The 24,975-nt window shown below is 48.2% G+C and overlaps 1 protein-coding gene across 5 annotated transcripts; it reads right to left on the reverse strand.

Annotated features, from left to right (window-relative positions):
• ASCC2 (activating signal cointegrator 1 complex subunit 2) lies at positions 1–24,469 on the reverse strand. Of its 5 annotated transcripts, none has more exons than XM_033076052.1 (19): positions 24,390–24,469; positions 21,974–22,074; positions 20,120–20,278; positions 19,609–19,779; positions 17,612–17,741; positions 15,714–15,781; positions 15,167–15,277; positions 14,161–14,273; positions 13,044–13,118; positions 12,401–12,508; positions 11,296–11,364; positions 10,609–10,683; positions 10,019–10,196; positions 9,251–9,465; positions 7,655–7,774; positions 3,726–3,947; positions 1,893–2,001; positions 1,325–1,401; positions 1–621 (listed from the first exon to the last, which is right to left on the reverse strand). In XM_033076052.1, the coding sequence occupies exons 2-19, from the start codon at positions 22,052–22,054 to the stop codon at positions 453–455; spliced, it is 2,250 nt and encodes a 749-aa protein (XP_032931943.1). In that variant the 5' UTR covers positions 22,055–22,074; positions 24,390–24,469; the 3' UTR covers positions 1–452. The 5 variants fall into 5 exon arrangements, with proteins under 5 accessions (XP_032931943.1, XP_032931944.1, XP_032931942.1 ...); XM_033076053.1 differs by having other exon boundaries at positions 21,974–22,069; positions 24,352–24,446; XM_033076051.1 differs by having other exon boundaries at positions 24,352–24,446.
• Positions 24,470–24,975: the final 506 nt, after the last annotated feature.

Genomic DNA, 24,975 nt, shown 5'->3' on the forward strand with positions numbered 1-24,975 from the left:
GGCAGGGTGGGATTGTTGGGGGGTCTGGGCAGGGCCAGGAGTGACACTCATGATCCCTGTGGGTCCCTTCCAACTTGGGACAGTCTGTAACTCAAGTTGAGGATAAGGCATTTCCATGGAAACTATGCTCTTGAAGCTGCCCACTCCAGGGCAGGCAGGGAGGGCACAAGGAGTCAGTATGAAAATAAAACTTTGCCAATTATAAATAGTACAAAAGGGCAGAAATTGCTGCTGCAGCCTGTCCCATGTATTGGGTGCAGCCACTGGCACACACAGTCAGGGTAGCTCCTTCCCAGGAACAGGCAGCACTCCCACAGGGAATGCAGCTCTGTGTGAGCCCAGGTGCCAGGTACTGCACACAACATCCATCCCCTGAGCAAAGGGAATGCTGAGAAACGGAGCCTCCTGCTGGACAGGGCTCAGGGATGGTGCAGCCCTGTCGTGGCAGCTGCTCAGGAGGGGATCATGCCCTTGCTGCGCTTCCTGTCAGCCATGGCCCGGCGGTTGTGGTTGGCTCTTGTGCTTTTGTTTGCTTCCTTCTTCCTCCGCTCCTGCACCGTCTCCCGGTTCTGCCCCTGGCCCTTGGCATTCCCAACAACAGCAGAGCTGTCATGCTTATGCCTGGGACACACAGAGAAAGGACTTCACAACAGGCACACTGCACTCCTAGGGACAAAATCCCAGATCCCCACAAATATCAGGGGGTGAGGGGTTCAGCCTAGGGCTCATCCCAGAGCTCCCACAGCAGCATCAGCCACACCACTGTGTCCTTCCACACACTGAGCCCATCAGCTGAAAACATCCAAACAGCTGAAACTGTCCCAAAATCCCTGTGGGAGCTGCTGGAGCTCAAGAAGTTGTGCTCCTAAGATCCTGTCTTGCACAGGGTTCTGCTGCTTGGAGTGACAGAACAAGGGGAAAGGGCTTTATGCTGAAAAAGGGGAGATGCAGATGGGCTATTAGGAAGGAATTCTTCCCTTTGAGGCTGGGCAGGCCCTGGCACAGGGTGCCCAGAGAAGCTGTGGCTGCCCCTGGACCCCTGGAAGGGGGATGGATGGGGCTTGGATCCACCTGGGCTAGTGGAAGTTGTCCCTGCCCATGGCAAGAGGTGGATCAAGATGGTCTTAAGGTCCCTTCCCACCCAAACCACTCCATGATTCCATGCCATGCCTACCCCTATTCAATGGGATAGCAGTGAAGTAAAGGGTGGGTGAGGAATTTCACACCACTGCAATAGGACCCTGACACACAGGAGCAGGGACACCCTGAACAATTGCAGTCAGCAGCAGAAGAGCTGCAGAGGCAGAGGGAGATCTTTGCTTACCCCTTCCTGGCAAGGAAGGCCTGGCGCCTGGCTTCAGCCCTCTCCCGCAGCACCGCCGGGTCCTGCACAAAGTGGTCCTACAAGGAAGCAATGGAACAGGTCAGGAAACTCAGCAGCACTGTGCAGAAGCCTGGAGAGGAGAGGATTCTGTTGGGAACAGTCAATTCCTGGTTCATTACCTCTGCACCAGTGGGATTGGTGTCAGGGACTCTAAACACAACACCTGGCACAAAACCTGCCTGAAAACCTTCCCACACCATGGCTGCTCCCAGCACATCCATGGAAACAGAGTGTCAGTGACCCTCAGAGTGCACTGTCTGTCTCTGGGATAAAGCAGATTAAAGCTCCCCACGGAAGAAGTGTCACAGCTGCAGCACAGTTAGGCCAGGAAGCAGCAGAGAGCTGCCCTTGGGGACACATCACAGCCCAGCAGCCGCTGAACAGCAGCTCAGTCCCTGCTGCTGCTCAAAGATTCCCTCTCTGAAACAGGAAATCTGCTCCACATCACCTGCAGGTGAAGCAGGGGAGAAATATGGTAAATCTTAATACAACTCCAGCTAAATGTCACCTTTGTTCTTTCCTTTTCAGCTTCTTCCTCCTCCTCTTCATCCTCTTCCTCTGTCTCCTGTCCTTCCTCCTGGCCTTTAGGTCTCAAGACCTGAGGAATTGTGAATGGCCTGGGAATTAAGACACAAATAATTAGAAAAGAAAACAGCATAGCCACAAACACTTCTCTGAACAGCATTTCTCTGAATCCTTTTTGGTTTGCATTATGTCTTTAAAAAGATGAGAATCTAGAGATTTCATGGACTTCATTTTCCTGAACAAAAGAAACCCAAGAGACCCAGGAGTTAATGCCACATTCCTATGGGCAATTAACAAACACACACTCTTCACTGGGGAATGTTCACTATGAAATTGTCACTGAAAATAATAATAATAATAGTTTAAAAAAAAACAACCCTGAAACCTCCCAAGGAATTTCTCCACAGAAACAACTGCTTCCTTTGGGAAATGGGCATCCAGACACAGCCACAAGGCAATATTAAGGAGCATCCTTTGCTAGGCTTTAGCTCAGCAGACATGGAGCATCTGCTGTACAAGACAAACTTGGACAGAACCATTAATGCTCAGCCAGTGCTGTGCTCCAAAACTGGCCAGGGCTATCCAGAGAGCCCCAGTTCCACTGCTGTGCCTCAGTTTCCTACAGGGGGAAATCCCTGGAGAAATTAATCAGGCTTTATGAGTCACTCTGGACATGCAGAGCAAAGGGCCTGGGGTAGAGAGGAAGAATTTACCACATGCCCATAACTCTTCTTTAACATAAATATGTGTCTGTGTTTAAAATCCATTGGAATTCAGACCCACCATTCCACTGCCAAAGAAATAAATGTAAAACCAGAAAGGCTTTGTTATGTCAAACCAACAAATCCAGTTTTCAGCAGTGACATCCACTAATTGTTTCTAGGGGCAGTGAGACCTGAAAGAGTGGAAAACACCTGGGTGCCACATTTTTACAGGCAAAACACAAAAAGGATTTAAACTGAAACTCCTCAACATTTTAGGAGGGGGGGAAAGGGACAAAAGAGCCTCAAAGCTTTGATTTGGTTTGAGGTTAGGAATGGTGACATCTTCATAATACATCACAATTCAAAAGGCCACTTTCAGAAATGTTAAAGCAGCTTTTAGGCCGTATGTTTTCTAAAACATATTCTCCAGCCTCCACCCCCACTAACCCTTTGCTTCCCAAAAGCTAATTGTGTGCAGCTATCAGTCATGGTGCAGTGCTGTGCAGTTCATCAGGGACTCAATTCCAGCTCTCAACACTCAGAGGGGATTGGTAGGGAAAACTTTGGCTGTAAAATTTCCCAAATTTTGAAGTTTTCCATTGCTAACCAGCCATTTTAGGTTGCCCAGCTCCACTGATTTTCCAAGCCATTTTTCCCTGTTACAGGGAAAGCACAAGGAGAAGCACTGCTGAGTACAAGTTTCCACACATGGCAAATTCCCCTCTTGCATTTTCTGATTAACTGAGGCAATGGCTGAGTGGGAGCTGGAGAGCATCCTGGGCACACTCTGTTTTCCTTTGCAACATATTCTTGAAATTTAGGAATTGTTTGGCTAGGAATTCAGTTTGCATTCATGCACAGCCACTTTTCATTGAGGTTCTTAGCCTCCAGGGTGCAAACATTTGTGTTCAAGGAATTGTCTGCAACGGGAACACTCCCTAGCCACAGAAGGGACACCCAAACCTTCCTCCTTGCACATCAGAGAAAACAGAGAAAGGCATAGTTTGAAGCTCTCGTGGAAGAACAGAGCCCAAAGCAGCGTTTGAGGGAGCCAGGGAGTTCTGTGGTGATTCTGCCGTGGCTCCCTCCCTCCCCCTCCCCTCAGCATTCACCTCCTGGAGATGAGCTCATCATCCGAGTCAGCGTCGTTAGCGCCCACTTGGTTCCCATCGTAGGTGTCGTCGTACTCGTCCTCGTAGTCCTCGTAGTCCTGGGCTGCTCCTGGCTGCAGGGGCAGCTCCTCCAGCACCACGCTGTACTGGCTGTAGCGCTGCCTCTGCTCCCTCACCAGCTGCTTGTCATTCACCAGGCTCCGGGTCGTGTCCTTCTCCCTCCTGCCCAGGAACAACAAAAGGCAGAGGTCGAAACCTTCCCCTGAAGCAGCTTTTTCCCCTGGTAGTCAGTGGAGTGTGAAGCAATGCAAATCTCATCCCCAATGCCACATCCCTCTTTACTCCCGTGTTGGCCTGCTGGTTTATAGGATCATGGAATGGTTTGGGCAGGAAGGGATCTTAAAGCTCATCTTATTCTACCCTCACCTTCCACCATCCCAGGCTGCTCCAAGCCCCTTCCAACCCGGCTCGGACACTTCCAGGGATCCAGGGCAGCCACAGCTGCTCTGCCTATCCTCCCCACCCTCCCAGGGAACAATTCCTCCCCAATATCCCATCCATCCCTGCCCTCTGCCAGTGGGAAACCACTCTCTGTGTCCTGTCCCTCCAAGCCTTTGCAAACAGTCTCTCTTCCATCTTTCTTGTCAGCCCCTCCAGGTCCTGGAAGGCCCCAGTTGGGTCATCTCAGAGCTTTCTTTTTAGGCTGCACAATCCTCATTCTCCCAGCCTTTCCACACAGCAGAGCTGCTCCATCCCTCTGATCATCCTGGTGCCTCCTCTGGTCTCACTCCAGCAGCTCCAGCTCCTTCCTGTGCTGGATGGAGTGATCCAGGGGGGTCATTTGTACCAGGGCTCTTTGGCCACTAAAAAAGAGCAGGAATTGGTGACCACCACTGTCACTTCAGACAGAGAGGAAGCTTTCAGAGGAGGCCAAAAGCAATTCTATTCCAGGTGAAACTTGGCCAAGGTGCATGGAGCACAAATGAGGGGAAAAGGACAAATGTAGATGGGGAGATTCAAAAAATAACCAGTACAGGTGAGGATGTGAATAAACACATCTCCCAAGGCAAAGAACAAAACAGTAGAGTGATTGTGATTCAACCTCTCAGATCACTGCAAGGGCTTGTTTTCTAAATTTAGAAGGCAAGTAAATTGTCACCATTTTAAGTAAAGGAAAACCAAGAAACAGAGGGGTTAAAAAGCAGCTGCTGAGTGTCTTAAGCTGCACAAGCATAATCTCTCAACTCCCATTTTTCAGACCAGCCAAGTACATATTTACAGCAAAGCAACAGGGGATTCCACTGTCCAGCATTCCCAAGCCAACTCGAAGCCCCCAGAGTCCAGGAGAACCCATCAGCGGATTTTATCAGAGAAAGGACCTGTCCAAGGCAGTGGCAGTGACTCAGGAAGGGACAGGCTGAGGGCATGTGATCCATTGGGAATCTCAAAACAAAGGAAGTTTAACGCTGGAAGTGGTTCCCTCCCTGCCATGACTCACTGCCTGCATTGGCTCTATAATGCCCTCCCAAGCACGTGGTGAGTTCACCCTCCCCGGTGTCCCTGGGATAACACCTCCTGTGGGAATTCAGCTGAGCCTGAACCCAGCACCTGGGAATTGCTTCCTGTCCAGCTGGTCTGATGACTGCAGGGGAGCTGCATGAAATGGTCTGGGCACCAATCCCAGGAAAAGCAGTGTGAGTGCTCCTCTAGTGCCATGGAGCTCAGGACACGCTCTGGCTTCAGGAGACAGACTCAGCTGACAGCTAGGACTGGACAGGCACAGACAAGTGCCATCACTTTTCAGGATCAGCAGAGTCTGTGTTGGCACATTCATTTCCTTGTGTTTGATTCCCTTCTCATCCTGGCTGGATTTCTCTTTCTCAAGGACAGTCCCTGCCCCAAAGTGCTAATGCTGAGAGTGACCAGAATATCCTGCTCTGGCTTTTCAGGCACTATGGTGACACCAGGCTTAGCAACAGCACCCAGAACACAAGAGAATTTGGTGAGCAAAAGCTATTTAGAGGGAGGAAAAAAAGAAATTAAAATATTTGATGCAATTCAAATTCAAAGCAGATCTCAGACTAAGCTTGGAGTGCCCTATTACCCCAACACTGGGGTGAACCATCAGTGCTGAATATTAAATCCTGGAGACAAGGTACTGCAGCTTTTCCTTGGATTCAGTTGGATATGGTCATATTTGGGCATTGCTGATCTCCAGGTTTTAAACTACTCAAACCACAACTGATGTGTCTGGAGTCCTGGAGTATTCCCAAATATTCTGAAATGAAGGAAAGCAAATGACACCAGGAAGAGCAGCAGCAAGAGGATAATTCCAAGAGGTCACATAACCACAGCAGGAGAGAGAACTTCTCCAGGAGTGCTGGTACTCCTGGAGAGAAGGCAGCCCTGGAGGGCAGTGCCATGGGAGCAGATCCCAGAGCCCTGCTCAGGAATGATTTACAGCTCCCAAAGCTCTCCAAGTGATCTGCAGAGGGAGCTCTGAGCGGGATATTCCAGCCACTGGATGCTCTGTGCTGAACTCGGGGCTCTCTGGCCTTGACCAGCTGCTGCAGTAAGGCTTTGGAATCAGGGATAACCCAGCACATCTGTGCAAGGCTTTGGGATCAGGGATAACCCAGCACATGTGTGCAAGGCTCTGGGAATCAGGGATAACCCAGCACATCTGTGCAAGGCTTTGGGATCAGGGATAACCCAGCACATGTGTGCAAGGCTCTGGGAATCAGGGATAACCCAGCACATCTGTACAAGGCTCTGGGAATCAGGGATAACCCAGCACACCTGTACAATGCACCTGTCTCACAGAGCAAGAGAAGAAAGGTTCTGTCTGAATTCTCAGCTATGGACACACCAAAAGTCATGGTCTTGGCCAGAGAGAAAAGAAATTCCTTTCTTGCTCAGCCTAGACAGGATCAGCACCTAGGCATGGCTCTGAGGAGCTGGGCCACTGGACTTGGGGACAAAAGTATTTTTCTCCTAGAGTTTGATGCAACTTTGCAATCAAAACCTTAACTGGAAGCTCTTAGCTCACATGGCTCCAGCTCCAGCCAGACTTTTAGTTATCTGCTGTGTAAATACATCCCAACATTAAGATCACACCTGGCTGGTTAGAGGAGGTTTTTAAAGTCTTGTGGAAGGTGTCCATGGCAGGGGGTGGGGCAAGATGAGCTTTAAGGACCCTTCCAACCCAAAGCATTCCACGATTCTGTGATATGTTTTAAAAGAACCTGGAAAAGGGAACCACAGTGTAGAGTTGACATTGGTGTGAGCCAGAACCACACACCCAGCTGAGGAGAACACAAAGTGAAAACTGCTGGATTTTTGTAGTAATCTCTGCTCATGGCAGGGGGATCCCTGCTCATTGCAGGTAGATTCACTAAATGACCTTTAAAGGTCCCTCCCAACCCAAACTACTCCATGAGTCCAAGTGCCCTTCTGCAGGAAGCTTTACAGCAGCAGGAATAACAGAAGTAGTCTAAGGCACTGAATGTTATCAGATGTTGAAGTAGATGGATATTGAATCTTCCCTTGGCTCTAAGTCAAATCATTAGTTATTCTCAGCTCTGAGTCACAATCCCAGGTTCAGGGATGGTGCTTTTCAAGGTCTGTTGTTCAGTGCAAGTTTAACATTAAGCCCAAGGTGCAAAAGCCTGACATTACAAATGAGCTTGGCAGAGCAATCTCCAGCAGCAGACACAGGAAAGCCAATTAGGAAAAACACTAAGTGAAACCAACCCCCTCACAATATTTCATTTTACTTTCCCAGACAAACAGGTGGGAAACATTTTTGATAAGCCTTCCTCCCTGCCAAAACATTCCTGCAGGAGGTTTTTAGGAGAGATAAATGTGCAGGTTCCCAGGTGTTTGTTCCCCCTGACAGGCACAGTTAATGACTGGGTGCCAACACTCACCTCTTGCCTTTCTGAATCCGAGACACATCCACTGCATCCCTACTGAAAACATCAAACTCATCATTCTGGAAAACATTACAGCGAGAGCTGACCAGAGGGGTAGGGTCTGCCTTCAGCTGTCTGTTAAAAAACAAGGAGAGAAGAAAAACAAAAGTGAAGTAAGGAAGAGAAATCCTCTCCCTTCCCCAAGCCCTTGGTTTATCCTTTGGCAGTCCCAGAACGATCCTGAGGACACCAAGAGGTGCTGCCTGTGACACAGGGCACAACCCCTTCCCTCCCCAGCCTCACTCTGGCACAAGCACAGCTCTTCCCAAAGCTTGGATTTGAGGGGAAACTAAAGTAAGTCACAAAAAACCAAGAGAAAATTCTTCTGTTCATTTTAGAGTCTATCAAACCATGCAGGAGAACAGAATATTCAACAGACTGCCTGGTCTCAGAACAATGACTCAGTGAAGACAAACACTAAGTGTGATGAATTACAGGCTGGAAAAAATTCCAATAATTTGTTGCTGCTGATTTCAAGATATTTATCTCCCTTGTTAAATCTTTCTCAGGGCTCCAGGTTTATGTTTGTTCAACTTGTAAGTCAAAAGACTGTACTTTTGACATTCATTTTGGTGGTGCAGACAGCTCAGCTGGGCAGCTGCAAATGCTGCTGTGCTCCCCTATAAATCAGCAGGGGTCAGAATTCGACATTTCCTATCGAACCAGCAGCTTTGTTCCAAGATGCAAAAAGCAGGAAGAAAAAAATCCAGCTCTATCTTGTGGAACTGCTGGCTTTGCAGAAAAACCAATCCTTCCTAAAGCCCGTCCTGCACCAGTAGTGCCAAAGTCAGCAGATCTGACTGCGGGAACACAAAGACTGTTGCAAAACTAGGATTTTTTACATCATTTTTCCAATAAAGATGCTTTCCTTTAATGCAACAGTGAGACAGTCTGCCCATAACTCCATGAAATGTGAGCAAACAGCACATTCACATCCTGATGCTCTGTCAGGAACTGCTGGTGCAGCACAAACACACTCACAGCTGCAGACAAACTCCAACAACTCAATCCTGCCACCAGCTATAAACTCTCCATCCCTTGGCCAATCCAGGAAAGCAGGACAAGCCTGGCAAGTTTGTCAGAGGGAACATAAAAATGGATCTGAATTGTCATATCTTCACCCACAAAACAGCAGCCTGTTAAATAACCACATTTGACCCTGTGGGTTGAATTCCAGCTGAATTGGCTCCTCTGAAGATGCCCTTTCCTGCAGGACAGCTGGGATTTTCACACCTCTGACAACAAATGCTGCAGCAAATTAACTTTTGAAGGGAACATAGTCTATTCTACTCTATTCTAGTCTAGCATTTCATGTACAAGTGGTTTTGTTCCCTGTCACAAAACACAGCCTGCTCTACTCCAACACTGAGCAGCAAATTTCCACTCCTCTGCAGGGACACAAGGAGGGCATAAAACTGGTGACAGGTGACTATGAGAAGCTCTCACTGCAGTTCTCTACCCCAAATATACAAATTCTTACAGCTCTCCAAGTGCTGAGCCTTCAGTGAGAACAATTAAGTGAGACAGAAACAACCAGAGGTTGTCCCACACCTTTGCATCCTTCGGTCCAGCTTATCCAGGTGTGGCACCAGCTTATCTTCCAGGATGTTGTTGATCACCTGCTCTGTGTCATATCCATACTCCTCCAGGCAGGCCAGGATGAATCCCTCTCCAAGGTCTGGCAGCAGATCCTTCACTTGGGAGATCAGGGAGTCCAGCTCCACGCCGGACACACGGGCAATGGGCGCGGCCGCAGCGCCAACACACTACGGACACCAAACACAACTGCTGGGCACTGGGGAGGGACAGAGCTGAGGGCAGGCAGGGTGCACAGAAATACACAGAAATCAGCACTCTGGGCTGTCAGGGTGTAAAGACACAAGTAGAAGACTGGAGCCAAAAGAGAAATCAGCTGTTTAAACAACACAAGGTTTCCGACACAGATTTGGGCACGCAGCTACTTTTGCAAGTCCCTGAGTCAGCAAGGACACCCTGGAGAATCCTTTCCTCAAATAAAAGGTGAGCTCTGCATTTCAAAAATATGCACATGAACTGCAGGGATAAAGCAGAGTATTTGAATAATCCCCAGCAAGGGAAAACCCAAGCCATGAGAGCTGGAAGCAATTTGCTCAGAGATAACTCAGGATTCAGGTGTAGCTTCAGTTCTCATTTCCAAAGGCTGCATGGAGATCCAGCAAAGGTCACAAACGACACCAAATCTCATGCTGTCCCCAGAGCTGAGCAAATCAAGCCTGTCCTCACAGACAGAGGAAGGCCAGGAAAGCAGAGATGCCAGGAAGAGCACAGAGCTGTACGCACCTCATCCTCCAGGGCACACGCAGCCCCCAGATCCTCCCCGTTCTCAGCGGTGCTCTCCACTATTGCTGAAGCTCCTTTGGATGCTGCTGGATCTTTAACAGCTTGTCCTTTTTTCCTGTCTACCCCTTCCCAGGCACTTTCCACTGCCTGGAGGATATAGGCTGTCCTGGTCTCATCTCTAAGAGCACAACATTAAGGACATTCCTGGATGCACATGTTCAGGGGTCACCTTGAAGTAACTACGGGATTGTCAATGACATCCAAACTTGTGTCTGCATCAACACTCACAAAACCACAGAATGGTTTGGGTGTGAAGGGACCTTAAAGCTCATCTTGTCCCACCCTCTGTCATGGGCAAGGACAGCTTCCATTAGACCAGGCTGCTTCAAGCCCTGTCCAGCCTGCCCTTGGACACTTGCAGGGATGGGGCAGCCTCACCTTCTCTGGGCAACAACTCCCCCCTCTCCTTTTTTTCTCTTAAGGGAAAACTTTCCAGTACTCCTTGCTAGTCATGCAGCTTAACCAGAGGCAGAAATGTTACTGGTGTGGAGGAATCCAAGAGCATCCAGGTGTGCAAAGCCCAAGGATACAATGCAGAGGATGCCTGCTGGAGCAGACTCACATCATCCTCAACGGGGAACAGCTCGTCATAGTCACGGAGAAATCTGAAAACCCAGGAGCAAGTTTAATCAAGGGAGTTCATTAATTACCAGTACTGTGCCACTCTGACTGGCTTGGTGCTCAGGTAGGAAAACAAAACCTCCCACCTAATGCTGGATTCCACCCTGATTTTGGTCCCACTACACCACAGCAACACTCCCCAGGTGTGAGGGCTGCAATCCAGGGTTGCATTACAGGGAAAATCTGCTTTACCATGTGAAAGTGCTCAGAATGCCAGCATGGGCAGGAGGACAAGATGGAACACCCAGTTCTGCCAATTCCTTTGCATCTCCAGCATTAGTGTTTAATATTTTTCTGGTCTGGTCAGCCCAGCTGGAAAGCACAGATCAGTAATAATAGCCTAACTTGTCAAGGCAGCTAATGGCTAAATTGCTCTTCTCTTTGAGAAGCTGGATTAAAGGGAGTGAAGAATTGCATTTCTCAGTGCCAGAGTGTGTGTGCTGCAGGCTGAAATCCTCTCACTGCACTTCTCCCAACTACTTACAACGATTTTTGACTCCCAAATGCCTCATAATGCTGTCTCAGGCAATTCTGCTGTAAAGAATGGCAGAGGGAGGAGCTGAGCCCCCCTTGGGCCTCTTGCCAACCAGACTCACCTCCTTTCCTGAAGCACCGACGTGAAGATCTGCAGAAATTCCTCAATAAATGGCTGAATATTCTCACAGCTGCAGGAAGCACAGCACAGTGAACACTCAGAGACAAGCCTGCCAAGGTTTGGCCCCACCACAGACAGACCACTCACATTTACACACCAAGGGAAAGCCCCATTTGAAAAGAGATTTCAGGCCACATTTGGCTTTCACAGGAGCAAAGGGTCAAATCGAAGAGGTTTTTAAGGCTTCAGCAAACATTTCAGCACTTAGATCTAAAGCTGTATCACACCTAGATTTATAAGTTTTCAGACAGACTTTACAAATGGTTTGATGCCTCAGACTTGCAGTAAGCAGAAAAGGGTGTGTAGAGCATTTGTAATTGTGCCTTTATGATGTCTTTGGATTACACCAGTGAACCTTCCAGAAAGTTTATGCTCACCTGTGCAAGAACACCTGCCAAGCAAACTCCCACTGCAGCCCCAGTGCCCAAACCCCTGGGTGCTGCTGAGGCTCCAAGCCTTGTTCCAAGGTACTTTTGGGTGGGAAGGGACCATTCAGTTCTCCCCCCTGCCAGGGGCAGAGACACCTTCCACTATCCCAGGGTGCTCCAAGCATCATCCAACCTGGCCTTGGACACTTCCAGGGATGCCCAGCTTCTCTTGGCACCCTGTGCCTCCCCACCCTCACAGGGAACAATTCTTTCCCAATATCCCTGCCCTCTGTCTGTGAGAAGCCATTCCCCCTTGTCCTGGCACTCCAAGCCTCTGTAAACAGTCTCTCTCCATCTGTATTGTTGGGCCCTCCAGGTTCTGGAAGGTCACAACTGGGTCTCAAGGTGTTACACACGATCAAAGTTTGCACAAGCCACACACTGAGGTCAGAAAGCTCATTGGAGCCAGCCTACCACAGAGATTCTGGACCAAACAGCTCCATCTGGAACATTCCTGATACACAGGACAACAGAATTTGACCTTAGTCAAGTCTTTGGCTACAATCCCAACACAAACAGCAGTTTCTGTTCATTTTCTCCAGTAAATTTGTAAATGAGAAATTTTTCCCACACAGCAATCAAGTAATTGGCGAGTAGCACAGAGCCAAGTGCCAATACCTGCTCTCTAGGATGGGCTGCAGACAGACTTGGTTTATTAGGATGTGAAAAACTTCTATCATCTTCTTTCTGGAGTGCGAAATCCTCCTCCACAAATCAGCAAAAACACTTCAGAGAGAGCAAAAGACACTATTGGTGTCAGCACAAGAATCTGTAACCCACCTTTCTGCCAGAGTTAATCCTCTAAAAGAAGAATTTCATTAGGAGAATCATTTCCTTGCTGCAAAGACCAGATATTAGACACATTTCATGGTCATTACAGAAAATTCATGCTCCAAATAAAGCTGGTTTCAATCCCAATTGTCCTGGTAACTCCCCACACGAGACCCCCACTGTACCAGCACAGCCTGTGCCTTACAGTGAGACTGAGCTGCACAGAGATATCATTCATATTCTCACACTTTGTTACAATTTTAATGCACCTCCCATCAAATTCCTTCTTACACAGTACTAAAAACGATTCGTCATCCCACTGCCCAGGAAAATTTGGAATTACAGAAGTCATCCCTTCAGAGCTCTTTGAAAAAGCATAAAAAAAAGCCAGGCTCCTCAGGGATGGGTAAAGCAGCATGAAGTGAATTTTTAACTAAGCCCTAGGAAGTCTCCCTGAAGATCCAAAGGAAGCCTTTGCAAGAATTCTCACCTGTTATCTTCATAATGCCTCTTCTTGATTGCAGACTCCAGCTCAGGAATTGCCAGTTCATAAAATGAAGCTAATCTGTACAAATGGGGAACAAACCTGTACCTGTCAGTTGAGGTTCCAAAAATCATTTGCTAAAAGGCAGAACAAATGGCTGATTTCATTAAACCCTCCTCACCAGCAGTACCCATAAGCATTACCTCATTTTGGTATTTTTGCCCCAAAATACAAGCAAGCAAGCAAGCAAACACCACAGACAAAGAGCAGCACTCTAAGGAAATCACAGAGAGGTCTTTGATGAGATAGGAAAGAAAAGCATTTGAGAAGCATCCTGGTGCTGATCAGAACCATCTGTTCAACCCAGAAAAACCCCCAACTCAGATCTGCAGACTGCAAAGACCCAACACTCCCAGAATCACAGAAACCTTCATGTTGGAAAAGCCCCCTGAGAGCATTGAGTCCAGCCATTCCCCAGCACTGCCAGGGCCACCACAGACCATGTCTCCAGGTGCCACATCCACATGGCTGTTAAATCCCTCCAGGGATGGGGACTCCAGCACTCCCCTGGGCAGCAGTGCCAGGGCTGGACAATCATTTCCATGAAGAAATGTTCCCTAATACCCACCCTGAACCTCCCTGGCACAGCTTGAGTCATTCCCTCTCACACCTTGTCACCCTCTCCCAGGTACTCAGTTTTTGCCAAACCTCATTGATATTCTCTAGCATAAAACTTGGACATAACATCAAAGATATTTGTTTTCAGACCTTGAAGAACTATTTCTCCAAAACACTTTCTGCTTCCCTTGCTTTGAATCCTACAGCAGGAAGTTCTTTGTGTCCATAACTCGTCCCTCTCCACCCTTCTAAGAGCACACCAAGTACTGTTCAGCTGACTTGGGAAATGGTCATGGATGCCTGGCTCTAGGATCACTCCTAGATAATGACACACATAGAACAGAAAATCCACACATCCCTACATCCACGTGTTTATAATGTTGCATTCCTGTCAGATAGAACCCAGCAGCCTCTGCATTAAATCTGTCTCCTCATTTAACAATGGCACAGGACACAGTAGCACATTCAGTATTTTTACAATCTCTGTCTGCACTCCAGGACATACCTGTAACAAAACTCGTGTTTTTGGAAGGTCTGGCAAGCCAAGGGAAAGACATCAAGAAAGGCCCAGAGAGTTGTGCAGGTGTCACACAAATACAGCACAATGTCCTTCAGCTCCTGAGAGGGAAAGAGCAGTGACTGAGGGAAGAGCCAGGCAAGTTTTCCCAGCAGGAACACAGAATATTTGGGCCAGGTCTCTCCTGACTGCACAGAGTTGGTATCAACCACAAACCTCTTACAGGGTCTGGGGGCAGAGACATTTCTTTTAAAACTCCTATCCTTTAAAGAGCTATAATGCAATCCCAACTGTCTGCTTTCATTAAATACCCTGTGAGATTATCAGAATCCTCATCAGATCCTGTTCTGCACAGTGGCTTTGCCCTCCATGCACCCTCCACACACGGAATTCTTCCCCATGCAGCACTTTTCAGGAAGCACTGCACAGCAGAAACATGGGAATCAAAGGGATGTTTCAGCAGCCTGGTCCAGTGCAAGCTGCATTTTCAAGGCAGCTGAAACAAACTGAATGACACACTAAATGATAGTTTCAAACTATCATTTGTTAATAAATCACAGTTTGAACTGATAGTTTGTTCCCACACACAAACTGAAAGACTAGGGTTTTGTGGAGGACTACATTCATTGTACAGCCCCCAGCACATAAACCCCTCTTCATTAACTACAGTTAAATTACACTGCTGTTAAAACACATTTCTGAAGAAAAAAAAATCAGCTCTTATCACTGCAAGGGTTAGGTGGAGACTTCTGTGAGATATTCTGTTACATTATTTATAAGTTGGTTAAGCAAAAAAAGTTGCCAGCTTTAAAACTGTCCACATTCCAAGGATATGGTAAAAATGAATCATCAGATCATGGTGGAAAGGTTTTATCATCATGTCCCAGGACAAAGAGTGCAACAATGGCACAGAAGCACGAGCTGTAGGAGCTTTTGGGAACAGAATGATCCTCTGTGGTCTGTTCAGCATGCAGGACAGACAGTTCAGTCCTACCTGGAGGGGCATGTTCCCTGCAGTCACACTGACTTTCTCTTCTAGTTTCTGGGGCTCAGCAGAAGCCCCTTCACACTGCAAACCACACTTGTGCAAAATATTGTTGAACACCTAAATCAGGAGAACAAGGTAGTGTTAACAGACAGGAGCCAGCAATGGGACACAGTAGAACAGGCCAGAAGCTGAAGGAAGGTGGGAGGGAAGAGGCATCAAGTAATAATTTTAAATAAAGGTTCAAAACCTCCCTGACACATTAACAAACTGGGGAAAGGGAGAAACAGCAAAGTCAGGGGAAGTTTAGGCTGGAAATTAGGGAAAGTTCTTCCCCCAGAGGGTGGTCAGAGCTCAAGGAGTGTTTGAACAACCAGTGGGATTGTTGGGGTGTCTGTGCAGGGCCAGGGGCTGGGCTTGATGATCCTTGTGGGTGCCTTCCAACCCAGGATATTCCATGACTTCATGAAATACATTCTGCCTGCCTACAATGTTCCCTTTCCACTCTCCAAGCTATGCCACATTCCCAGACGAAATCCCAGCTGGAAAGCAGTACCTGGAGGACAGTGGGCAGAGTTTCATCAAGGTCACTGAAGTAACTGGGCTGCTGAGTGAAGATATTTCCTGAAAAGGGAAAGGAAAGCATTTCCATCAGTTCAGACATTGATGGCAACAAGCAAATTTGCATCAGAAAATGGTACTTGTGTTATTGCTGACACCCCCCTGACACACCTACTGACCATGTGGGACACTGCCCACCCTCACTCCTCAGCTCATGCACAGGCCCTGCTCCCAAAAAGCTGATCCATCAGCTCTCCAATGCCACTGGAAATCCAGCAATGGGAATATGTTCATCAGAGCACAGCAAACGAGATGTCAGATGATTCATGCTCCAGGGCCTGAATCAATGAATAATGCAAATACTATCATTGAACAACCCCAGTTCCTTTATTTGACAACTGGAGTTGACTTGTAATTACTGATAACAGTTCAGCACACACCAGGAGATGTGCTGCCGAATATTTCTTAAAGGTAATGAGGCTTTAGTAACACCTGCTATTATATTACTAGGACTCCATTATCTTTACAAAATACTCCTCTGAGTAGTGCCATACCATAAATCCTCACCAAGTAAGCATCAAGGCTCCTATTTTCCTGGGAATTACTGTTCAGATTATGAAAGTTAAGAGCTCCCAGCAAGGACAGAGCTATGAGACAAGTTTCAGATAAATTTATATCCTGAGTAGAACTTCAAGTTTATGAAGTTATGAATTACACACAGAACTGCTCATGCCATTACTGTCACGACATAATGAAATAATCAGGTGAACAAATCCTTGGTCACCTGCATGCAGCATGATTGTGTGGCACTCCAGAGAGTAATTCAAAGGAGGTTTCATTACTTAGGTCTTTTTTGGAGTATTTTAAGACCCAGATAATCTAAGCTTCCCATCTGAAAGGGAAATATCTATCTTGCCATGCCTGCTTTCCATCTCTGAGGCTCGACAGAGGAATATAGAGTAGAAGCTATTGAAAAAGGATAAAAAGATTAAAAATGGAAAGGTTTATCTAAGATTTTCTGGCTGGAAATCTGTCTGCACCACATGATCTCTAACACTTCTCATGTTAGTAAACTTGGAAATGAGACAAAAGTAACTACCAAAGAAATGGAAAACCTTCATCCCATGAGTTGCAGACAAAATGGGTTAGAATTTCAGGAAGAGCTTACTTAATCCAAGGGTAGATATTCTTCCCCTCAGCTGCTCAGGTGATGTTAAAGATCACAGGATTGGGAAGAGAGCACAGGATAAACAGAGAAGCTAAATCAATATGCCCCATCTTCACTCCTCAGCATCCATGGCTGGATGTTCCTCCCTGTACTCACCACTAAGGCTGTGTGTACAGACATAGAAATCCAGGGATAAGCACAGCCTGAGCAAGGCTCTGAAGTCTCTGTGGTTTGGAAGCTCTGGACACATCAACGTCTGCATTGAAGTTTCAGGTTCTGCCACTTCCCATAGCAGTGATTACCTCACACTGAATGTTTCACTTGGCTCCCAGCTCCGGGAACAACAGCACTCAGGGCTGGACTGTGCCCATCTCCCAACCCTACCCCCTCCTCACCCCTTCCCATCTCCAGGGTTTTACAGAGCCCACATTCCTCTTACAAGGGCTGAGCACACATTCAGTTGGCACAGGAAACAGCTGAGGCTGGGTTTATTTCTAACAACACGAGCCTAGCTCAGGGCAGCAAAGCAGGACATGAAGCTTTCCTTGGAACAAACAAATTGCACATGGAAGAACAAAAGCACAATCTGATCCAGAAATGACAGATCTTAGTTGCTACTGAACAATTAATTTTCAGAGCAGTTCCACTGGTATAAACCCCAGTAAGTCACTTGTCATACAAATAAAAGACTAAATGTAGCAAATTGTTCCTTGGCTTTTACTGACCAATCATCTTCTGGAGCAGGAGGCCATTTCCTTTCCCAAAAAGGACACACAGATCCAGAATCTTGGGGATATCAAACAGGAAGTTATTGTAAATAATTTTTCCAAAGACAGAGGGAGTGATAAAATGATCCTATAAAGACAGAAAAAAAAAAGGAATTTAAAGGGTAATCCATATTTTGCTCTGCAGCAACTCCAGCATTAAAATGACACCCGTAAGAACATCTCTCAAAGGTGTATTAAGGAATTTATTTCACAGAAGGCAGCAAGTCTGCTAGAAACAGCTTCTGCAGAGCCATCTATTCCCACATTCCTGTCCCTGCCACACCAGACATCCCACTGATCCCTTCACCAGCAGGTGAATTAATCTACCTGAAGTTTTACAAAAAAATTTCCCTACAGATCCCCAGTTTCCACAGAACACCAGAACAGCTGAGCTCAGGAGCAGGAATGAGTAACCAGGCACAGGGACAGCCTGAGGTTCTTTTACCCTGGGAGAGCAGAACCCAGCACCAGAGACCACAGATCAGGGACAGGCAGAAACTCCAGAACTGCAGCTCTACATGCTGACTGCTGAACACTCTGCTAAAAGCACATCACAGTGAAGGCATTTCTTACAAAATTCTCGATGAGAAAAATTCCATTGTCTAACACTGAGAAACAGGCAGCTGAAATGTGATTTTGGATTTTCAGAAGGCCAGTTTGCCTGTGACAGCAGATGTTTTCAATCCCAGTGAAAGGCAGGGTACATTGTTCCTGCTGAAGCAGAGGGATGGGGCTCAGTGCTGGCCAGGTTCCCTTTCCAGAACTCCTGCTGACTCCTGCATGACAACAGACTATTCATTCCCTGCAGATCACTCAACTAGAAAACGGTTTCAAATGCTCGCCTGCCTTTTGGAGTGGTGAGGTTTAATCAGATCCTGCAATGAAAGACACCACAGAGGTGTCAGGTATTTCTGCTGAAGTGGTGCCAGCTGCAGGCTCCAGCATTCCTTCATCCTGCTCCTGTCCCTGTCATCTACTCCCAGGCCCTTCCCTCAAAACATCCTGGACGTCACCACTGTGATAAGGAAGAGAATCAACACAGCCCTAACATACCTGAACCAATGAGGGAGTGACTGCTGAAACACAAGGTGCCTCACTCATCCTACCCAAAACCCCATAGCTCCAGATGGGAGTTGCACTCACACAATTAGTGCTGAGGATGTCTTTTAATTATAGAATCTCAGAATGGTTTGGGTGGGAAGGGATCTTAAAGCCCATCCAGTGCCACCCCTGCCATGGGCAGGGACACCTTCCACTGTCCCAGGCTGCTCCAAGCCCCAGTGTCCACTTGGACACTTCCAGGGATCCAGGAGCAGCCACAGCTTCTCTGGGCACCCTGTGCCAGGGCCTGTCCACCCTCCCAGGGAACAATTCCTTCCCAATATCCCATCCATCCCTGCCCTCTGGCAGTGGGAAGCAATTTCCTATGTCCTGTCCCTCCATCCCTTGTCCCCAGTCCCTCTCCAGCTCTCCTGGAGCCCCTTTAGGCCCTGGCAGGGGCTCTGAGCTCTCCCTGGAGCCTTCTCTTCTCCAGGCTGATGCCAAGGCAACAGTAATTTAGAGGGATTTCACTGTATGTCCAAAACTTGGGGCAGGTTCAAAGAGAGACAAGTATTAGCAGGAATTTTGTGGCACCACGTGGCCCTGAGGGAGGGGTGGCCTGAAGAGCCTGTTCCATTTGGCCACACAAAGGCCAATGTGCCCTCTCCCCTCTCAGCACTACACATGGGTAACCTGCTATTACTTGGGAAGGAGGTCCAGGCAATCAACCAAGGAATCACTGCATAGTTCAGATACTTCAGCTCTGAGTGTTATCATCTCCCCACGGAGGATCCAACTGATAAAATCATCAGGGAGAGGAATGTCGTGCGAGAAGGAAAATGATTCATTTCTCTAATTCTCTTTTTTCTTAAGTCACACAGCCTGGAGCACTCACAAGGCATAGGAACATTTACCTTGGACTCCTTGTGGGTGGACATCCTGAGGAATGTGAGGAAGACACTCCTGTGGAGGCATTTCTGCAGCTCATTCACCTCCGGGTGGCAATCCCACAGCTCATCGAACTTGCGAGGGGCAGAGCGCAGGTAGGAATCCAAACACTTCTGCAGGGTCTCATCAAATATCACCTGGCACAAGCAAAAGCAGCAAAATGGGAAGGAGGGAATATCTCACCTTCACAGGTTGTGCTCCTGAGCAGCCCAGTTAAATTTAAAGCAATCTAAAACACTCAGGTATATGAAAAGGACTCCCATATCCATCAAATACAAGCCAACTCTTAAAATTCACAATGGAAAATCCTTAGGGAAATACTTCCTTTGCATTCTAAGGTTCAGTAATGGAAATGAAAATGTTTCCTGCATGACATAATAAGCATAAACAAATCTTTATGAAAATGATGTAAGGCTTATGGCTTTTACAAGCACCTAGATGTTTATGTTGTATCTTCAGAGAAAAAGCAATGATTACCTGGCACCAGAATTTGTCATGAGGCAAAGCCAGAAGCCAGTTCAGGTCATCTGCAATGAATTTTGCTCGCTCCAGGAACTCCTCCACCAGAGCAGGGTCTCTGATGGCAGGAGGGGGTTTGTACAGCACGAACGACCGATCTGCTTTAATTTCTGGGTGCTGCAGAAAGCCAAAAACCACTGTATTAAACTCCAGACCAAGTGACAGGAATGCCCAGTTACCATCTGCTCACCAAATTCCAGCAAATACAAAGTTACTATTTAATACAACTTGGCATTACAGAATCACAGAATGGTTTGGGTGGGAAGAGACCTTACAGCTCATTCAGTTCCACCCCTGCCATGGGCAGGGACACCTTCCACTGTCCCCAGCCTCCATCCAGCCTGGCCTTGGACACTTCCAGGGATCCAGGAGCAGCCACAGTTTCTCTGGGCACCCTGGACCACGGCCTCCCCACCCTCACAGGGAACAATTTCTGCCCAATATCTGACCTAAATTTCAGTCGGAACCAATTCCTCCTTGTCCTGTCATTACAGTCCTGATGACAGGAACATTCTGTTCCCTGGTAACTTCTCATTTTCTACCCTTTCAAGACAGTGGGTTTGTATCTTTCTTTAAGAGTGACACTTTCAGACCTTGATAACTTGGCAGATGTTGCTCCTTGCTTTCTCTTAACCAAAGCCTGACAAAGTAATCCTCCCACACCTTCAAAACAAGAGCAGGAGCTTCCTGGCATGCCTTTGAACTCTCTCTTTTTCCTCTGAACTGGTTCTTGCACAACATTGCATGAACTCAAACTGACACAACCATCAAAGACAGAAAGAAACACTTCACTACCTTTCCCAGGGGTTACTGAACAGGCTTTGCCCAAATACACCCACCCTAAGAGGAGAATTCCAATGAGCAGCAGGTTTGGGCTCTGCCTCATCCCACACGTGTGCTCAGGGTTAAAGCTCCTCAGGAGTGAGCAGCATTGAGTGCCACTCCTGAAACACACCCAAAAGGTTCTCTCCAGGCCTTATTTCTGGGAGAAAAGGGTTTCTGTGGGTTGAATTTTCTGGTTTCATCAAGCGGAAGGCATAAGGGACGGACCCCAGTGCCACAGCTTGGAGCTAAACTTGAGGCAGAGCCTGCAAAAACTCCCTGAGTATCTCTCCATTGCAGCAGAGGTTACAGATTCAAGAGAGGGAGTTGTGCTGAGAAAACACAGTTTATTCCAGATGTTGAACACAAGCAGCTTGGTTCTTGTGTTTTGGGTTTTCTTATGGTTGGTAAATGAACTCCTAACCATCTGAACACATTGAAAAAAACTTCTTTAACAAACAGGCTGAACAAATTTGACAGAATATCTGAGCTGGAAAGGAACCAACAGGGATCAGGGATCCTGGATCCAGCCCCTGTCCCTGCCCAGACCCCCCAACAATCCCACCCTGCCCATCCCTGGCAGCGCTGTCCAAACGCTCCTGGAGCTCTGGCAGCCTTGGGGCCGTGCCCATTCCCTGGGGAGCCTGGGCAGTGCCAGCAGCCTCTGGGGGAGGGAAGAACCTTTCCCTGAGCTCCAGCCTGAGCCTGGGCAGTGCCAGCACCCTCTGGGGGAGGGAAGAACCTTTCCCTGAGCTCCAGCCTGAGCCTGGGCAGTGCCAGCACCCTCTGGGGGAGGGAAGAACCTTTCCCTGAGCTCCAGCCTGAGCCTGGGCAGTGCCAGCACCCTCTGGGGGAGGGAAGAACCTTTCCCTGAGCTCCACCTAAACCTCCCTGACCCAGCCATTCCTGTCACATATCCCAGATCAAGCCTCAGTATAAGACAATTATTTATTGAAGGTCTGTTTGGCTTTCAGGAAGAACAGAGCTCACCAGTGCTGGTAAAGTTCTCAGCTTCCCTGTCTTGGGATCCCTTTCTGTCAGCTGGAGCTCATCCAGAGGCAATGCTGGCATCTTGGTGGCTTCTTCCTGTTCTAAGCAAACAAAAGCAGCACAGGATGCACTTTACAAGGTTGGTCAGGCAAAAGCTGAACCAAAGAGGCTGCAGCCCTGCTGTAACACACACACACACTGGCTGGGAATACATTTATGCCAAGCAATTTATACACAGCAATTTATACCCCACCAAAATGCCAAATCCTGAGGGAGCCACCTGGATGTGTCTCAGAGGAAATCTGGAATGTAGTGCTAAACTTTCATCCCTGCTCCTTACAGAAAGGCTACAGATACCTTCCAGGACATAAAATGCATTTGGCATCACTGTTTAATATGGAAATTAGGTATTTAAATAGGGTTGTTGAAGAACTGTGCTGAACTCTGGCCTTTGCAGTCTCTTTCAACACTTGCAGTGTCTCTCCTGATAGCACAAACTGCAGGGACAACCCAAACACAGCCTTGCCTGTGCTTTAAGAGTATTTTTGGTGCCTGTGTGTAGAATCTCACAGCACTCAGCCAGACAAGGGACATAGCCTGAACCTACAAAAGCCTTCCCCACTCCTGCCAATTCCCACAGCTTCATCTAAACAGCATTTGTGGGCTCAGAAATGTTTCAATTAACTTTCTGAAATTAACTGAAAGTCAAACATTAGAGTAACTCAATAGAAAGAATGTTATGGGTGCTGTTTAAAAAAGTTCAGACTTACAAAAATGGAAAGTTGCAGGTAAAAAGAGCTTTTAAGTTCTTCAGGGGGTTCTGAGTTCTGCAAAATGGTACTAAAAAGTTGTGTTCTTACTAAGAAGGTCACACATCTCCTCAGATACACTTTTAATTGCAGTCACATTGCCTGGGCTGAATAACAATTAAAACAAGAGCAGTGTCTCTATAGTTGAACAACTGGCTTGGGAGTGGGGTCATGGTTTAGACAGCAAGTGAAAAAATATCATTTTTAATTTCACAAATTTGTGATCTATGGATTTAGGCAAAAATTCTGTAATCTAACATTTTAGAGCTCAGTTAAAATAATACAGTAGAGCAACAGCAATACCCACAACTTAGAAAACTAAATATAGTTCTGTCTTTCCAAGGGAGTTAAAAAATCAGAATGTTGACATAAGCAACTATTACTTTATGATAAACAATTTCTCTAGAAAAAGAAAAAAAAGAAATACCAAAACTTTTCAGCAGAATAAGCCAAGCTGGTTTCCAGTTCAGTTTCATCATACATTTAATTTGGCTCCTAAAATATTAGTCATTCTGAAAGCTGCACATAGAAATGTGTGTTTGTAACACAGAAAAACATGCCAAGTGTCTCATTTCAAGCATGGAAGGCATCAAAATCTCCAGTCCAAGTCAAAAACATCCTGGAGGAGACAGAAGCCCTGTCCAAAAGTGAGAGAGAAGAGAGAAGAGAGAAGAGAGAAGAGAGAAGAGAGAAGAGAGAAGAGAGAAGAGAGAAGAGAGAAGAGAGAAGAGAGAAGAGAGAAGAGAGAAGAGAGAAGAGAACCTAAACAGAGAATTATTCCTGATCATTGGTCTAAACCACAGGTCATGATTAATCTGCTGTGTCTGTGATTTCAGGTGGAGTGGAAGAGCCAGACAAAGAACACAATGAACTAGGGAAACTGATTTTCCCAGTGCCAGAAACGATCTCTGCTCTTCCCATGATGTGCACATCCACGGGGACATCCAGGGTGAGGTGACATTGCTGAGGCACAGGGAATGCTTCAGCATGGATTCATGGAATGGTTTATGTGGAAAGGAACCTTAAAGCTCATCCCATTCCAATCCTCACCATGGGCAGGGACTGTCCCAGGCTGCTCCAATCCCTGTCCAGCCTGACCTTGGGCACTTCCAGGGATCCAGGAGCAGCCACAGCTTCTCTGGGCACCCTGTGCCAGGGCCTGCCCACTCTCCCAGGGAACAATTCCTTCCCAATATCCCATCCATCCCTGCCCTCTGGCAGTGGGAAGCCATTCCCTGTGTCCTGTCCCTCCACCCCTCGTCCCCAGTCCCTCTCCAGCTCTCCTGGAGCCCCTTTAGGCCCTGGCAGGGGCTCTGAGCTCTCCCTGGAGCCGTGTCTTCTCCAGGTGACCTCCCCAGCTCTGTCACCTCGACCCTACCCCAAGTCCAGACACCCTCAGTTAACCCAACCCTGCCGGTTAACGCGGGCCCTGCCGCTCCCGTCGCCCCCGCGCCACGTCCCCTGCCCGGTCCCTATCCCCGTCGCACCGGGCCCTGCTCAGCCGCTGCCGCCCAAGCCAGCCCAGCCCAGCCCAGTCCAATGCTGCCACAGCCGCCCGAGCCCCGGTACCGGCACTCGCGTCCCGCACGGCAGCAGAACCCCGGTACCGGCACACGCGTCCCGCCGGCCTCGCGCCGCTTCCGTGGCCAGGCGCTGCTTCCGGCCCCGAGCGGAACTACCGGGATGGGCGGGGCCCGCTGCAGCCCCGCCCCGGCGGCGGGACCGGCCCGGCTGCGCTCCGGCTGTGGAGCCGAGGGGCAGGACCGGGGCTGGGCCCAGCTGTCCGGTCCGGCTGTGGAGCCCAGGGGCAGGACCGGGGCTGTCCGGTCCGGCTGTGCATGCAGTGACCGAACGGGCGGGTTCAGCCCCAAACCCCCGCCCGCCCTCCGGGCCGGCTGCAGCCGCGAGGCTGCGGCAGTTCCAGTCCGTGGGATGTTTGGGGAGGGGAAGGAGCCTCCCGCTGTTCTTCCTTTGAAGGAAAACCAGCTGGTTCAATAAATCACCTTTCTGAAGGAGACTTTTTAAACTTAACTGCGCTGCCCCTTCCAGTGTCACAGGCGGGGAGAGGCCGGGCAGGGAAGGGTTGTGCGGGGACAGGGACCTGTCACAGCCCCACAGTGCTTCCCTCGGCTGGGACTGCTCGCTGCTCCCCGCGATGGTGTCTGTGCATTGCGGTCGGACAGCGCACGGAAA

The sequence above is a fragment of the Catharus ustulatus genome, chromosome 18 (genome assembly GCF_009819885.2).
Source record: "Catharus ustulatus isolate bCatUst1 chromosome 18, bCatUst1.pri.v2, whole genome shotgun sequence".
Taxonomy (NCBI): Eukaryota; Metazoa; Chordata; class Aves; order Passeriformes; family Turdidae; genus Catharus; species Catharus ustulatus.

Bases quoted from the DNA above. Each gene is read 5' to 3' on its own strand.
- ASCC2 (XM_033076050.2), bottom strand. From the start codon at position 23,261: ATGATGAAACTGAACTGGAAACCAGCTTGGCTTATTCTGCTGAAAAGT. The intron at 10,197-10,608 runs GTATCCTTGGGC...TTGTGCTCTTAG, and splicing joins CAGCAGGCATCCTCTGCATT to AGATGAGACCAGGACAGCCT. The intron at 2,002-3,725 runs GTGAATGCTGAG...CTTAATTCCCAG, and splicing joins GATGAGCTCATCTCCAGGAG to GCCATTCACAATTCCTCAGG.